The sequence below is a fragment of the Magnolia sinica genome, chromosome 10 (assembly GCF_029962835.1).
Source record: "Magnolia sinica isolate HGM2019 chromosome 10, MsV1, whole genome shotgun sequence".
Classification (NCBI taxonomy): Eukaryota; Viridiplantae; Streptophyta; class Magnoliopsida; order Magnoliales; family Magnoliaceae; genus Magnolia; species Magnolia sinica.
The window spans coordinates 85,808,692-85,824,704 of NC_080582.1; the positions used below are offsets into that span (position 1 = coordinate 85,808,692).

Consider the following 16,013-nt stretch of genomic DNA (forward strand, 5'->3'; position numbering starts at 1 on the left):
ACCTCTGAAACATCCATGGGGCGACAAAAGATTTAGATTGGGTTTGCATGTTTAGGTTTTGAGTTCATCCTAATTAGAGCAGGGCCAAATCTGACCCTATCTGAATTGAACCGAAGGCTTGGATCGGTGTGAATGAAATAGGACCATTCAGATCCGATCGTACATCGGATCGAGTTCGGATCGTGATCAATCCAAACCGATCTGAAATCTGAAATCCGAACGAACCCTAACCCCTTTTTCTCTACCCGAAGGAGGTGCCACACCCACCCATCTCTCCTCCTTTCTCTCCCTCTTTCTCTCCCGATTTCCCTCCTCTCCTTCCTCTCTCCTCCTTTTTCTTCTTTTTTCTCTCCTGGTTTCCCACATCTCCTTATTTCTCTCCTCCTTTCTCTCCCTCTTTCTCCCTAGACTCAACTCGATCCGACTCGATTCGGTTTCTTAAACAGAGTCAGACTCAGTTCGGGTCAGGCCAACGAGGATTCAGATCGGATCGAGTCAGCTCTGCTTGACTCGGTCTCGAATCGGATCAAGTTTGGGTTAGGTTCTTGAAAAATCGGATCGAGTCAGGTCTGCTGAACTCGGTCTTGAATCGGATCGAGTTCGGGTTAGGTTCTTGAAAAATCGGATCGAGTCGAGTTGGACCCAATCCGTTCCAACTCAACTCGATGCCCACCTCTAATCCCAATGGGAACGACCTTTAAACATCAAGGTGAACTTTGTAGGGTTTCATGAATAGGATTCTCCTCTGCACCTTTTCTTATGGTATAGTTTAGGGGTTCTCATATGTCAATTAGTGTGGGTAACATGATCCATTCGTAACATGGATTGGGCACTACCCCTGCCTATATTAGCGTTGGTACATACAGAACATGACATGATTTTATTTGACGGCAGATAACTGTGAGGGATGGAGCCCAATCAAGAGTGCATTTGATTGGGCAGTCCTATTCATCCAAGAAAATGGACCTATCACGAAAACTAACCCATTGATAACTTTTACCTTCTACTCCCATTTGTACACAACGGATTTGGTTCCAAACAGCGTAATTATTAGATTATGGTCCATTCGCTATTTGAAATATCAGATGAACGGTTAGGATCTAGTCCGTGTAAGCCCAGTGTGTGAGAGGAAAAGTACTTTCCATGCCTCCCTACTGCCGTCCCTAATGGGCCACAAATGGAGAAGGAATGCTAGTCCTTTTTAATGAATGGATATTCAGATATAAAAAGGACTGCCAGTCCTCTCTAATGGTAGTCTGAGAGAGAGTTGGGGCCTTAACCCTGTAAATTAGGATGTGTTACAGGAGCTCTTGTTACCCAAAACTTTAAATCTACTCTGTCCATCATTTTCGCCAGCTCATATTAGGATGATAATCCAAAAATGATGCAAATCCAAAATTCAAGTAGGCCACATTACAGGAAACAATGGGGCCCACCAACAAAACCTTCCTGGAGCTCACTGTGATGTTTATACACCATTCAACCCATTCTAAGGTGATCCCGACTGGGGTGAAGGGAAAACACAAATATAAGGCTGATACAGAACTTCTCTAGCCCCAAAGAGATTTCAATGGTAGGCATTCAATCTCCAGTATTTTTTGTGTTGTGGCCCACTTGAGCCCTAGATCTGCCTCATTTTTTGGGTTTTTGTCCTAACATTAGCTGGAGAAGCTAATGGATGCAGTGAATTTCACATGGGTCTGCGTTGATAAATGACAGACCCTGGCTGTCCCTTTTTCAGTGGCCAATGGCAGGAAGGCCAACTACCACCTTAGTGATAATCTCCCCTGTTGTTCTAAACAGCAAGTCACAACTACAAACACATATTAGAAGCTTTTTTCCATTAAAAGAATGGTAACAAATAATAGTACATGGAACAACAGCCTTTCAATCAATGAACAGTATACATGAGGTGACTCGAACTTTACAAAAGGAAAAAAAAAAATAAAATCAAATAACCAAAGAATTACAATACAATTAACGAATTTAGCTTAGAGCAAGTTTGGGTTGCTTTGCGGCGGTCCGATCTGTGTAAAGCCGCCAAACGGATCTCCAAATGGATTGGGGGCGGGGGCCATCTGTGATTGAGGATGAGGACTATAATGCTGAGTTTGATACTGTTGTTGATACTGTGTTTGGTACTGTTGCTGATGTTGGTATGGTTGAGGCTGGTATGGCACCATGTGCTGTTGATAATATTGCTGCTGCTGCTGGGCCATCATGGCCATCTGCATGTTGGGTGGGGAAGCTACACTGTTCGACATGTAGAATGGGTCCCTCGGGTCGAACGAAGCCCTCGAGTCAAACAGATTGGTGTTTGCTGACACTCCATACCCCACGTTCATTTGCCTCCTCGCTTGCTCATCCTCATACAGGCTGTCCAACAAGAGCATGTTGAACCCGCCGGCCTGGTGTTGGACCGATCCCATCAGAAACACAGTATAGTGCATGCTCAAGTGACGGCAAAAGCAAAACAAATGGCAGTCGCCGCATTATAAAGGAGAAATAAGTAATTGGTTCATATGGGACCCACTGATATGAGATAACCGAGGTTCAGGTATGAATGGTTAATCTTTTCTGGTTGTTACAATGCATTGATGACAAGATGATGAAATGGCTGAGAATAATATCACAAACAAGAAGCGAACAAAGCAGCTAGACAACACAACACGAACCAATTCTCTTTCAGTCAAGTGGCTGCTATTACTACTGGGAGTCGTGACAAGTGCTAGCTCCCATCCTGTCCCGCTCCCCATCAATTCATCAATCGTTGAGGACTTTGAATCATTCCCTGCATGATTTTTCAAAGATGAAATTTCGGTAGAAGATAATTGGAAAATGCCACATCTGTAAAACATATGAAAGATAAGACAGTTCCTTTGATTAGTGAAAAGATAGGCAGTGAAGCCCAGATCCTGTGAATCCATGCTAGTTCTGTGGGCGTGCCCGACTTCCATACATGTGGGTCCATGGTTTGGTTATCTAAACGAATTGGTGGTTGTAAGATCCCCAACACTTCAATATAGGGGCCTACAAATAGACAGTTAAGAAAAGTCTCATTAAAGAGAAGAAAGGCCAAATTTTGAAGGCTTGGGATCAATATATCTGAGAGATCTTTAGCGTATCCCCAATTCATATGGTGTCCCATTATATTGACAGGTTGGAACACCAAAACTATGGGGCCCACATACAAGGAGTCAGGCGGATCAAACTGTATGTTTGCTGATAAGCAAGACCCTATAATTCCTCAAAACTAATACCAATCAAACAATAAAGAGGAAATAAACAAAAATAGCATTGGATATAGCATTTTACTTGGCCCAAAAATCTACATGTAACATTCATAACCCCAGAAAAATCTTCCCCATGAGCTGATCCAAACCATCTGGCTGCTTGTCAATTTTCATCGGATGATTAGAAACATCTGATCCAGTTGATATTAAGGCATGACCCATTCCATGATCTTCACACACTGGATCAAGGGATTAGGTTACTGGAAGGTGGGTCCCACTCTTGGTTGAACAAAAGGATGCAGTTTCTTTCCATCAAGAATGATCATAAAATACCCAATCATATAAATCAAGCATTAGCTATGGAACCTACCTGCTGGAACTATGGCTAGAGCCAATGCATTGCTTTCCTCGAGTCTAGCCACATCGGGATTTGTTTCTTTCAGACCCTGCAGAAGAAGTGTGGTATATATATCTAAGAGACTGCAGCTCAACTGTGACAGATAATTAACGTCACCTGTAAGAACTCACCAACAGATCGCCAATGTCTATGATTGGCAGCAGTTCAGGTGCAGCCTCGACTTCAGGCTGAGGGGGTTCTTCTGTCACAATGGCAAGCGTTTGATCAACTTCCACAACAGGTTCGGGAGGGGGAGCTTCTTGGGGTTTGCAAGCCAATTGGTTTGTCTCTTGACTCTCCTGCTTTAAGAAAGGACCAAATCAAGACATCCCTGGTATAAAGAACCACAACCATATGGGCCATAAGGCATGCAAATGAATAAGTTCATAAGACAATGGTTGGGCTATACTACAATTTGCAATTTCCACTGTTTCATAAATGGAGATGACTCATCCTCCGTACATGTATCATATGAGTACTTTCAACCCAGACTCTCCAAATTCTGGCTCCCATAGCAGATGGATCCTAACCACCCAATCGATGCCTGTTAGATCATCGTCATCATCTAATCTTATCACAATTAATTGGGGTCGGCTAGATGAATCCCGTTATGCCATTCCACTCTATCAAGGGCCATGAGATGGAGGATTAAAAGAAAATGGCCATCCATCCAAATTCATGACAATATCAGATGGCTTAAGATCACCTGATAGTGTGATTTTCAAGACATGCTCCACCCACAATGGACCCATGCTTTGGCTGGTCTGTATTGACTTATGTGAATGCAGCATCTACATGGATGGGTCACGAACATTTAAGACATGGTGGAGAAGACATATAGTAGTATAGCCATTTAAACCTTTTTGTGCTGCATCAAGATGGCGGGAGAAAAATATGTTGTCCAAGGCCAAAGCAGGATATCATGATATGTTCATTGAAAATTTGAAATCCAAACCATTTCACCCAAAAATAAAAAATAAAAAATAAATAAAAATCTAAGATGAATGCCCCATCTAGTGGGAATTGAGGGCTTGAATCCCAACTCTCCCAATTTCAGAAAACTAGCAAAATGCATACCATGAATTTGAGTGTACTCACCACCATCATATTTGAACCAGAACCTGGCCGAGGTGCTTCTTTTATGTATTCTTCCATTGTTGCAAGAAATGAAGGAGGTGGCTGTATGACAAGGTAGATAATTGAAGGATCACCATGAATCATCAAAACATAGGAAGGAGTAAAACAATCAAAAGAAATTGCTTGTCCACATTAGCTTGCTTTTAAATAAGAAAGTACCAATCTCAGGGTTGGGAACTGGAAATTCCTAGCGAGGTCCAAGCCTTTGCAGAACTCGTAAAAATCGGCAAGACTTTCTGCCTGTTGGAAGAGTGAGCAAATTAAACAAAAAAAAATCTCCAAGTAAAAACAGGTGAGCCATTCCTCAAATAGTTCCAATGACAATTCTTCCACTGAGCATCACTTTTGTGCAGCAATGAGAATATGATATCGAAGTAAAATGGAAAGAAACCTGTTGGCCAGCTCTTTTGTAGATATTAAGGGCTTTGATGGCATCATATCTTGACATATCAAAGAACTGTGTTAACGTACAAAAATCACCATTAAGTAAATAAGACGCATAAATATTACCCACCAAGAGGCAGGGAATGCTCCTTTCTTTAAAATTTAAAAAAAAAAAAAAAAAATTGTTGAAATCAACATACCAAATCCACGAGATTGATGATGCCATCATTGATGGCACAATAGATTTTAAAGCTCTCTTTCAATACCTGCATAACCAAGATAGAAAAACTAATGCGTTACATCTGTTAGTAAAAATTGGTTTTGACATAAAAATGGCATTCTTTTGTAGCTCAGAATAAGAAGGGAAGAAAAGGCAGCAAGACTCGAGCTCCGACACATCCACTTAATCGTTGATGCAAAATTTTACTTTCTGAGGTAAAATTTATAGTTGTAAAATAATTGACTATATCCTTCTACAAAAATAATGATTTTTTCTTCAAATAAAATACAAAATCCATCAAGGAAATGGTAAGATGATCCAAGACATGTAGGCCTATCAACTCCCTCTATGGAAGTCATGTCATGAAATTCCAAACCCACTTGACTACAAGAACCAAGAACAGAACATCCAGGCCTAGCGATTACATCCAGAAAGTATATTAAAGATTTAGCATGAAAAGAAGGGGAGAAACTATATGATTCTGGGCATGAAGTATAGTCAGGTTTTCAGTTTGTAGAAGTGACCCATGGTTTAGCGGTTCAGATCGTTGGTCCAATGTGACTAGCTGTGGATGGATCATAATGCTGCAAAAATCCCTCAGGTTGGAAGATCCTACCCATGTATCTTGAGCCTTTTCTCCAGTTAAATGTGGACAAGTACTGTATTTCTCATTTAACTGCCTATTTTCATAATGCAAATTGAAAGGTTAGCATTGTCCTATTGAGAAGATTTCTTGAGCATGGTCTATCGACTCTATCTAGTGTGTGGCCCAACAGGCCAATGAGGGTAAATCATCGGGTCAGGAATTACATAATTCCTCAAAGAAGGAACAGAGGAATGACTTTGTGGAAGCCCAAATTTACCCAGCCATGTCATGAGTCTTGACTCTTGGATATGGCAGAAAGGCAAGTCATTTGCATCAACATCAGGTAGTCATACAGGGAAATCAAGAAAAACAAGGTTTTTTTTTTTTTTTTTTTTAAAAAAATTATTATTTTAAAGATTGTCATGCTTTGTGTGGATTGAATTGAATTGGCCCCTTAGATCTATACATCTGAGCCGTCCATTCCTTTGTCTCTTAATGGTATTGGACCCCAAGACTAAAGCAATTTTTTAACCAAGCTACTGGACCAACAAATTTTATTTTAACAGATTCATGATATTCACATGCAGTTTTCCCTTCCCACACCACCAATTTTCCAATTCCAGACTCTACTACTGGAAACTTTGTAGGTGTAAGAAAGAACTAGACAAAAGCATCAATGGCCGTTACAAGCCAAGATTTTCTTCAAAAATTCAGTTCCAAACTAATAGAAAAATATCAATAAACTTGCGATCACTCGTATAGAACTTTTCATGGGCATCTATGATGCAGGACATGAAAATTAAATATGATATGTGAGATTGCAGGTTTAAGATCACGTTAGTTCAGAAACAATTATACAAATTCCATATCCCACATGAAAGTCCAAACATTCAATTAAGGGGAATCTATACAGGTCCAGGCCTACACGTGATAGGGCTGGATCAATAAAAATTATGAACCAAACGATACTCAAGGATAAGAAATAATCGTCCACAATCCAAGGGATTCAGAAATTCCAATTCGGGGAACCCTAGGGTAAGAAAAGGGGCATAAAATTGAAATTTTGAGTAATTTAGGGTTAGGTTTATGGATTTTATGTGAAAGCGGAGTGAAAGAGAGGAGAGAGACGAACCAGAGAAGTACCGCACGCATGGACAATAACAATGGCCCAGATTGACGTGCGTGTGATCCTAGCCGCACGTGCGTGGGGCCCATTATTTAGAAAAAGGCCACCTTGGCCCTGGTCGTCCAGGGATGGACTCCAAAATTCCCAAATCTCAGCTCGATCCGATGTATGGTTTATGCGTGGTGCTTCGCCGAAGTTTCAACCCTCCTGTAGGGCCAGATTCTGAAATTCTGCTGTGGGGAGGAGAATTGTTGCAATAGATGATTGATTCAAAGTGTAAATGATGGGGTGAGATGAGAAGAATGGATAATAGAAGATGGGTAGTAGAGATGACGATAGATGGGGGCAAATCAGGATAGACGTGGCTTCGTACCACTGTAGTTAACCCTTCGATGAAGGGAGGGTTTCGTACCCAATTAAGCTTCACAACTCAAAGAGTAGGAAAACGCAGAATTTTTATTAATCTTCAATCAATCGAAAGAACTACAAGGGGTGCCCATTTATAAGGAAAACTCTATACCCCAAAACTCGCTCCATGTGCGCAACCTATTACTTGACGATGAAGTAAACTAAAATAACAACCAAATAAAGAAATCTAAAGCGTTCACAATGTTCTAAATAACATAAATAAGCAAAACCTAAAATATGAAATCAATCTGACTAATGGGCCACGATCATGAGATCCCATGATGGGCTTTTCTTGACTATCAGGTTCACTCTTTTGAATCAAAACTCCGTTTTCTAACTAGGAAGCCCTCCCTGGACGTCATCATCGAGCCAAATCGACGGTGGGGCCCTCCTTTTCCTTGTGTACGTGCGTAGGGGGGCCGGCGTGCGTGCACGTGTGCGCGTGATGTTCCCATCAATCTACCATGGTAACACAAATTCAATTGCCCAAGCAACATACAGCACTGAATAAAATAACACACTTCTAGTAATATGGTTGCATAAATGGAAATAAAGCAAGTACATGCATACCAGGGCTAATGCATACTGTATAAGATAGTTATAGAAAGCTCCTCCTTCAGGCTGCAAAAGGCACAAGGGAAAATTGAGAGACCTGATTTGAAGAACAAGGTATCTAATTTGACAAAAAGCTAACACTGGAAGCCATGACAAGTAGAGTTCTGCACGCTGATTGTTAAGCCAGAAAGATCAAACTAAAATGAAGATACCACATCAATAGCTACCTGACAGCCAATAAGGCGGTATAGTAGCTGCTGAAAAGCAGGCAACTGCTCCAACAGCTCAGCAGAACCCATATCCCTTGTTCTACAATGCCCCTGTAAAAGAAAGAAAGATCAACATCTGCCATTACAGAATCCTAATAATACCTGGGCAATGCTGGTAAATGAAGGAGATTAAAACACCTTGGGTGCCCCATGTGCAGTTTTCAGCAAACGCTCAGCTTCAATATCGTACTTTAAAACCCTGAAACACTCGAGCCGTTCCTCTAGGAAGAGTGCATATGTGCGAACCCATGCAGAGCAATCCCAAGCTGCAGGGAGAAAAATCTAACTCATTTGAGATAATAAATCCAGATTTGCATGTCCAAATCAAACTACTATGATGAAAGAATTTTCTGGGACATAACATTGGGCCAGCAGGGTTTACCGAGAGGACTTGAGTCATCCTTGAAATTTGACAATTGCAGAATATTTCCTCTCTGTGAGTAGTTTAGCAGCTCCTCTCTGAAGGTAGGATCACCCTCTCTCAATGTCCTGTGGATAACTATCAACACTTTCAATGCAACCTGTAGAATTGCATCAGTGAGGAGAATGATTATCATGTTAAACAGAAACAACAAATGGATCAATGTAGAAGATTAAGACATCAGTTACTTGGCACCCAACTTTAAATTCTGACCATATTATTATTGTTCACTTCTCAAATTGATATTGATCTTGGGGCCCATGAATTCTGCAGTAATCCATGCTAACAATATCCATCTAAAAGAATCCATGCAACAGTAGTCTGTGGGTACAGATGTGGAGACCACAAATTCTGTTGCATATGCATGCCTTGCTAATTCGAGCGCTAAAAGAAAGGGAAATCCAAAGCCAATAGACTAGCTTACTGACACTTAACTATTTATACCATCAAATGAAACGTGCTTTGTAGCTATTTCTAGCATGAAATGGAACCTGGTTCGTTATGGAGAAAATAGTTTAGCTCTGAAAAGACGGAGTATAACTTACTGACACTTAGCTATTTATGGCATGAAATAGAACCTCCTACTTTATGGAGAAAATAGTTTGGCGCAGAAAAGACAGATCTTACAAGAGTTTATATTTTAGATCCTGAAGTAGTTTTAGACCATCTCAAAAAGACAAATCTTACTAGAGTTTAGGTTTCAGACCCTGAAGTAGTTTTAGACCATTTCATTCATCTTTTTCTTTTCTCTTCTTTTCTTTTCTTTCAGCAACTATTTCACGAGAGTATATGTTTCTCTTCCAGACTTCATGTTCCTTGATATCCATGAAAGGATAGAATTTTAAGATCGCACTAGTGTCCGTGAACAATTATGACTGTGATAAAGGGAAGAACTGCCTTGTAGTTCTGCAGAAGGCTATTTGTGCCTCAGCTGTAAGATGATTGGGAGTAAGTCTTTCAGCATATAAGGAGCCACCCAACAGCTGGCCATGTGGATGCCCCCTCAAAATGGTGGTTTTAAACCTTAATTTTTTATGTGGCTATTGAAGAAATCCCAGGCAGTTTATGCTGGGACCTGGGAGGAAGGTTTGAACTACCAGAACATTATCATATTATACTGGAAATGGAGCAAGACATATTCAACTAGCAGTATGATACAAATGTACGTCTCATGGTACAGATACGTATCAAGAAGTATCTTTTGTATTGATTTGTACATTGATACATTCAGATACAAACACATCGTATCTTTGGTATCAGTTTGCATGTTGATACATTCACTTACAGCAGTAAATTCATACAGTGATATGATTCATTCAAATGTCACATGGTATTTTAATCCTTGCAGAGGAGAAGTGCTTTTTTTATGAGAATAGTGTAGTCATGATTTCTTATGTGGGCTTTATGCTTGGATAGGGCCAAACATAAGCAACCACCCTTTTATACATTGAAATCCATGGAGTCTCTTCCCAATTTTCTAGTTACCTCATACGTACGCACAACCCTTTACAAGTTAAAAAAGCACAGAAAATTGAAATCTTAATAAAGAGAAAAGTATGGTGGAGATTTTAACTTTGTTACTCAACAAAAAAATCAAATATACACCAAACAATTTGGGCCTCATAGTCAGCATTGATTCCTTCAACGGGTAATAAACAATGATGAATTGCTTGGAAAAGGTTAGAACACATACTATCCAATTACGAGTCTTAGACAATCTCCTCGAAAGAGCATGTATGCAATAAGCTACATCAGCACGTGGACGAACGACAGATGTCGAGGTAAATATCTCTGAAAGAAAGAATAAGCCATGTATGAACAATCTATGAATCAAAGAATTAAATAAAATTAAGCAAATAAAACCCAATAAAAGATTGCATATTGCCAAAGAAAATAAGGTCTCTCAACTTTGCAGCATCCATCCAATGATGCAGTCTGGACTTGGGAGTGCCACAAACAATATAATAACAGGTCCAAAAAAGGAACCCAAGATGATGGTGACGTGGTTTTATGGTTATATAGATGTGTGCCTCAAAAGGCATGTATGCTGCGTTCATGAGGATAGAATTATATTTCGGTAGCCTATGAAGATTGAACATGACTCTGATTGATAAATTGACACTGTTGGATAGCTTATCATGTCGCCTTTCCGAAAGGGCCAAAGATTATGCAATTCGGACATGAATTGAGGAAGTTATAATCAAATTACCGATAGGGTATCCAGTTATGACAAAATTTAGGGATTATGTTAGTGATGTCACCATGTACGATCCAATAAGAGTCAGATTACTAGTCCATGGTTTAGAAAAAGATTTCCATGTTGGGTCCTAGAGTATAAACTAACCATTCAATTAATTGTTTGGTCAAATCAGAGTTAGTCAAAGTTAGGCAAACTGACAGTTGGAATGGTGGAGCCACAACAATTCTCTTGCAAACCGATAATTGTCTTGCAAACAGACATTTGACAAGAACATATAAACAATGGTCCAGATACAATGCGAAATGTAGTTCAGTGGTCGGATGGACAAGCTTGTTTGATGCTTTGTTGATCCATAACCCATCCATGGTGGGCCTGCGAAACGAGTAATCTGGATTGCTGAATGGTGGCCCCCCTGCCAAATTTCACCCGAGCAAAAAATGCAAGTAATTCAGGCTGAGAATCATATCCGGTGTTCGAATTATCTCCGAAATTATCAAAATATCTCCAATATTATCTTTATCTCCAACTCAGGGATACCGATAACACTGGAAGTATCAGAAATTCCAGGTATTAGCAATGTATCGCTAAGTATCGCCAACGTATCAATATCGCTAATGTAATTGCCAATATTTTCAACTATGTAAATTCCAGGTGTCGCTTGTATTGCCAATGCATCAATATCGCCAATGTATCGCCAATATTTTCGACTATGTAAATTCTAGGTAATACTTGTATTATAAGTGTATAAACGATATTTCACTAATATCACCAACGAATTGATATCATCAAAATTTTGTTTAGTAGAAAAAAATTTATTTCAATTTTTTTTTTCATGGGCACATAGTTGTATGTAGTGTTCAATTGGTCATTGATAATATTGATAACATATCGATATTATCGATATCGCAACCTGCACGATATTGAGACCACAATCTTTCATTTTTCTTTCCAATTGTTGATGATTTCTTGGTGAAATATCATGTGTTGTTGATATTTTGCAATATCGATGGATGTTCGGATGGAAGGTTGGATAGTTAAATAGGTCAGATGGGATGGTTGGACTGATTTCTTATAACAACACATGCTTTCAAGGCCCATTAAATGGAAACTTGTTATGTATGCATTCTTTTTGCAATTTTTTTATTTCTAAATATGCAAATATGTACATTTTAACATCTCTTGAAGTTTCGCTGAAAATTCCACCGTTTTCCTCATGTTTCCCCACATTTCCGGTTATCAGCACTATTATCGGCGATATCAATATTGTTTATGTATCCCTGGCCAACGAAACTTGTAGCGATACCGATATTCGAACACTGATTGTATCTCAACAAAACAAAACAGCTTCTTTGGTTCAGCCATGAAACTGTAAAAATGGGTCCACCTTCAGCATTCCATACCATTCATCTGGTGGGCCCTACTCCAGAAGTGCAATGCTCCAAAAGTCTTCTGCCTTTCACGGGCTGCAAATGGACGGTTTAGCCATCAGACCACATCCTACAAGGAAAGATCAAACGCCCATATGGGCAAGGTCCACCAATTGGGAAGATTTTCAGGGAACAAACATTTATGACGAGCCCTCACCAACGAACATCCTAGGACACAGAAATGCAGGCAGCCGGTACCTCTGCCGGCCAAACAAAAGGCGCCATTCAATTCAGGCCAAAATCACATAGCACCTCTCAAATATTAACAGAAATTGAAGGATTGATCCACAAAGGCACGTGTTTCTACACAGTCCCTTGTCTCTCCCAATCAAATTCAATTGAAATTCAGGAAAAAAAAAAATCAACGAAACGAGAATAAAAAATCTCATCCAAAATGGGATTGGAAACTGCTTACTTCTCACGTATCGTTCTTTAGGCGGACATTCGGAGTGATTCGTGGCCTTCACAATCGCAATATCCAAATCCTTCCATTTTAAAAAAACAAGAAAAATAGAAAAATGAAATGCAATTCCATGAAATCGAAGAAGAGAATTCTCAACAAAAAACAAACCAGACTAAAAAAAATTAAAAGATATATATACATAGAGAGAGAGAGAGAGAGAGAGAGAGAGAGAGAAATCGGACCTTGAATTCGCTATTGACTTTGGCGAGGCCGACTTGGGTGGAATCTTTGAGAGCTCCGTAGGCCTTTCGCCAGCTCTCCATTTCTCAGAAGAACGAAACCCTAATCCTAGTTCTCCCTGCCCTCTGTTTTTTTAGGGGGGTGAAAGAGAAGGAGAGGAGGAAGAGAAGGAGAGAGAGAGAGAGAGAGAGAGAGAGAGGGAGGGAGATGTTCTGATTATCCTAACCGTTTGTTTTTTGCATTTCCATAACGATGACCTTCTCTTACGCGCGTTTTCAAAGGTTCCAAGGATAGTTTGGTAATTTCATATGGGGAACGCTAACGAACGCACATTCAAATGGAAAATGCTAACAAAAGAATATTCCCGACACACACGTGCGTAATCCAACGGCACGCGAGTTTCGTGTAACAACCTGATACACGAAGCTATGTCCGTTTGACACACACGTGCGTTCAATCCCCACTGTTTCTTTTAACGTGGCCCACCGTCAGTTTTGATATGATGAAGAACTGATAGACAGAATAGTATCGACGCAGGCATCATGGTGGGCCCATAGAGCTTTGTGCTGCAGAAGCTCCTATTTACTGTGTAATAGGTTCTTACAGGTCAACCCATTTCCAATCCAGCATGACCTGTACCACACAGTACCCACTTCGTGATTCTATGGGGCCCACCATGAGTTATTTGTTATATCCAAACCGTCCATCCATTTGGTGAGCTCGGTGTAAGGCTTGAGCTAAAAAATATATGATAGATTCAAAGATCAAGTAGACCACACTGTAGACAACAGTGAGAGATTGAACATCTGCCATTGAAACCTTTGTGGGGTCACAGAAGTATTGGATCAGTCTGATATTTGTTTTTTTCTTCATCCATGTCTTTGTGAACTTATGAACAGATTGAATGGAAAACCAATATCATGGTGGGCCCTACGAATACTTTAATAGTGAGAATTGTTGTCCCTCTGCTATTTGTGGTGTGATCCATTTATGAATTATGGACCACGCAACAAATAGATGGCCGGCGTGTATATAATAAATATATTATTGTGGGGTCCACATAATTTTAATATACTTTCCATAAATAGTATATTTTGGGACACGATGACCACCCTACGTAGACATGCCACCGAAGTCCACGGAGTGTGGTACATCAACCAATATTCAGGCATAAGAATAAAAATGGAGCAGATCGTATTCTCAAGACCATATCACAGGATTATCCGTTAACAAGACATAAGTTTTAGACAAAGCTGCTATTTGTTTTTGTCCTTCATTCATGTTTATGTGACCCTATCAATAGTAGAGCTGGGAGGACCTGACTCGATCTAGTGGATCCGGCTTGTCCAAGTTGGTTAAATCCGACTCGACCTGAACCGAACGCTATGGTCTGGTTCGGATCGAGTAGACCCACCTTTATTTGAATCTCGACTGAGTCGAGTTTGGGTTGCATAGTAATCCGATATGACCCGATCCGAAATTTGATTTGGTCGGATCCGATCCGATCCGAAACCCGACTTAGACCGGAATCGGGTACTATGTATAGAAAACAAAACAAAAAATTACTCATTCTCTCTTTACCCTAACCCTAGTAGCCGGCCGCCGCACTCAACCCGATTATCCTAACCGTTTGTTTTTTGCATTTCCATAACGATGACCTTCTCTTACGCGCGTTTTCAAAGGTTCCAAGGATAGTTTGGTAATTTCATATGGGGAACGCTAACGAACGCACATTCAAATGGAAAATGCTAACAAAAGAATATTCCCGACACACACGTGCGTAATCCAACGGCACGCGAGTTTCGTGTAACAACCTGATACACGAAGCTATGTCCGTTTGACACACACGTGCGTTCAATCCCCACTGTTTCTTTTAACGTGGCCCACCGTCAGTTTTGATATGATGAAGAACTGATAGACAGAATAGTATCGACGCAGGCATCATGGTGGGCCCATAGAGCTTTGTGCTGCAGAAGCTCCTATTTACTGTGTAATAGGTTCTTACAGGTCAACCCATTTCCAATCCAGCATGACCTGTACCACACAGTACCCACTTCGTGATTCTATGGGGCCCACCATGAGTTATTTGTTATATCCAAACCGTCCATCCATTTGGTGAGCTCGGTGTAAGGCTTGAGCTAAAAAATATATGATAGATTCAAAGATCAAGTAGACCACACTGTAGACAACAGTGAGAGATTGAACATCTGCCATTGAAACCTTTGTGGGGTCACAGAAGTATTGGATCAGTCTGATATTTGTTTTTTTCTTCATCCATGTCTTTGTGAACTTATGAACAGATTGAATGGAAAACCAATATCATGGTGGGCCCTACGAATACTTTAATAGTGAGAATTGTTGTCCCTCTGCTATTTGTGGTGTGATCCATTTATGAATTATGGACCACGCAACAAATAGATGGCCGGCGTGTATATAATAAATATATTATTGTGGGGTCCACATAATTTTAATATACTTTCCATAAATAGTATATTTTGGGACACGATGACCACCCTACGTAGACATGCCACCGAAGTCCACGGAGTGTGGTACATCAACCAATATTCAGGCATAAGAATAAAAATGGAGCAGATCGTATTCTCAAGACCATATCACAGGATTATCCGTTAACAAGACATAAGTTTTAGACAAAGCTGCTATTTGTTTTTGTCCTTCATTCATGTTTATGTGACCCTATCAATAGTAGAGCTGGGAGGACCTGACTCGATCTAGTGGATCCGGCTTGTCCAAGTTGGTTAAATCCGACTCGACCTGAACCGAACGCTATGGTCTGGTTCGGATCGAGTAGACCCACCTTTATTTGAATCTCGACTGAGTCGAGTTTGGGTTGCATAGTAATCCGATATGACCCGATCCGAAATTTGATTTGGTCGGATCCGATCCGATCCGAAACCCGACTTAGACCGGAATCGGGTACTATGTATAGAAAACAAAACAAAAAATTACTCATTCTCTCTTTACCCTAACCCTAGTAGCCGGCCGCCGC

At 40.3% G+C, this 16,013-nt stretch overlaps 1 protein-coding gene across 2 annotated transcripts; it reads right to left on the minus strand.

Moving 5' to 3' along the window:
* Positions 1-1,840: 1,840 nt before the first annotated feature.
* On the minus strand, positions 1,841-13,263 carry LOC131217275 (putative clathrin assembly protein At5g57200). 2 transcript variants are annotated; one of them, XM_058212170.1, is made up of 15 exons: positions 13,009-13,263; positions 12,779-12,848; positions 10,430-10,527; positions 8,698-8,836; positions 8,454-8,581; positions 8,274-8,366; positions 8,062-8,112; positions 5,352-5,417; positions 5,159-5,224; positions 4,927-5,007; positions 4,729-4,809; positions 3,762-3,932; positions 3,604-3,679; positions 2,676-2,791; positions 1,841-2,408 (listed from the first exon to the last, which is right to left on the minus strand). In XM_058212170.1, the coding sequence occupies exons 1-15, from the start codon at positions 13,087-13,089 to the stop codon at positions 1,992-1,994; spliced, it is 1,734 nt and encodes a 577-aa protein (XP_058068153.1). In that variant the 5' UTR covers positions 13,090-13,263; the 3' UTR covers positions 1,841-1,991. The 2 variants fall into 2 exon arrangements, with proteins under 2 accessions (XP_058068153.1, XP_058068154.1); XM_058212171.1 differs by having other exon boundaries at positions 3,762-3,929; positions 13,009-13,259.
* Positions 13,264-16,013: the final 2,750 nt, after the last annotated feature.

Coding starts and splice junctions, on each gene's coding strand:
- LOC131217275 (XM_058212170.1), bottom strand. CDS start 13,089: ATGGAGAGCTGGCGAAAGGCCTACGGAGCTCTCAAAGATTCCACCCAA. Junction 12,849..13,008: donor AAGTCAATAGCGAATTCAAG/GTCCGATTTCTC, acceptor TTAAAATGGAAG/GATTTGGATATTGCGATTGT. Junction 8,837..10,429: donor CTAAGACTCGTAATTGGATA/GTATGTGTTCTA, acceptor GCAATTCTACAG/GTTGCATTGAAAGTGTTGAT.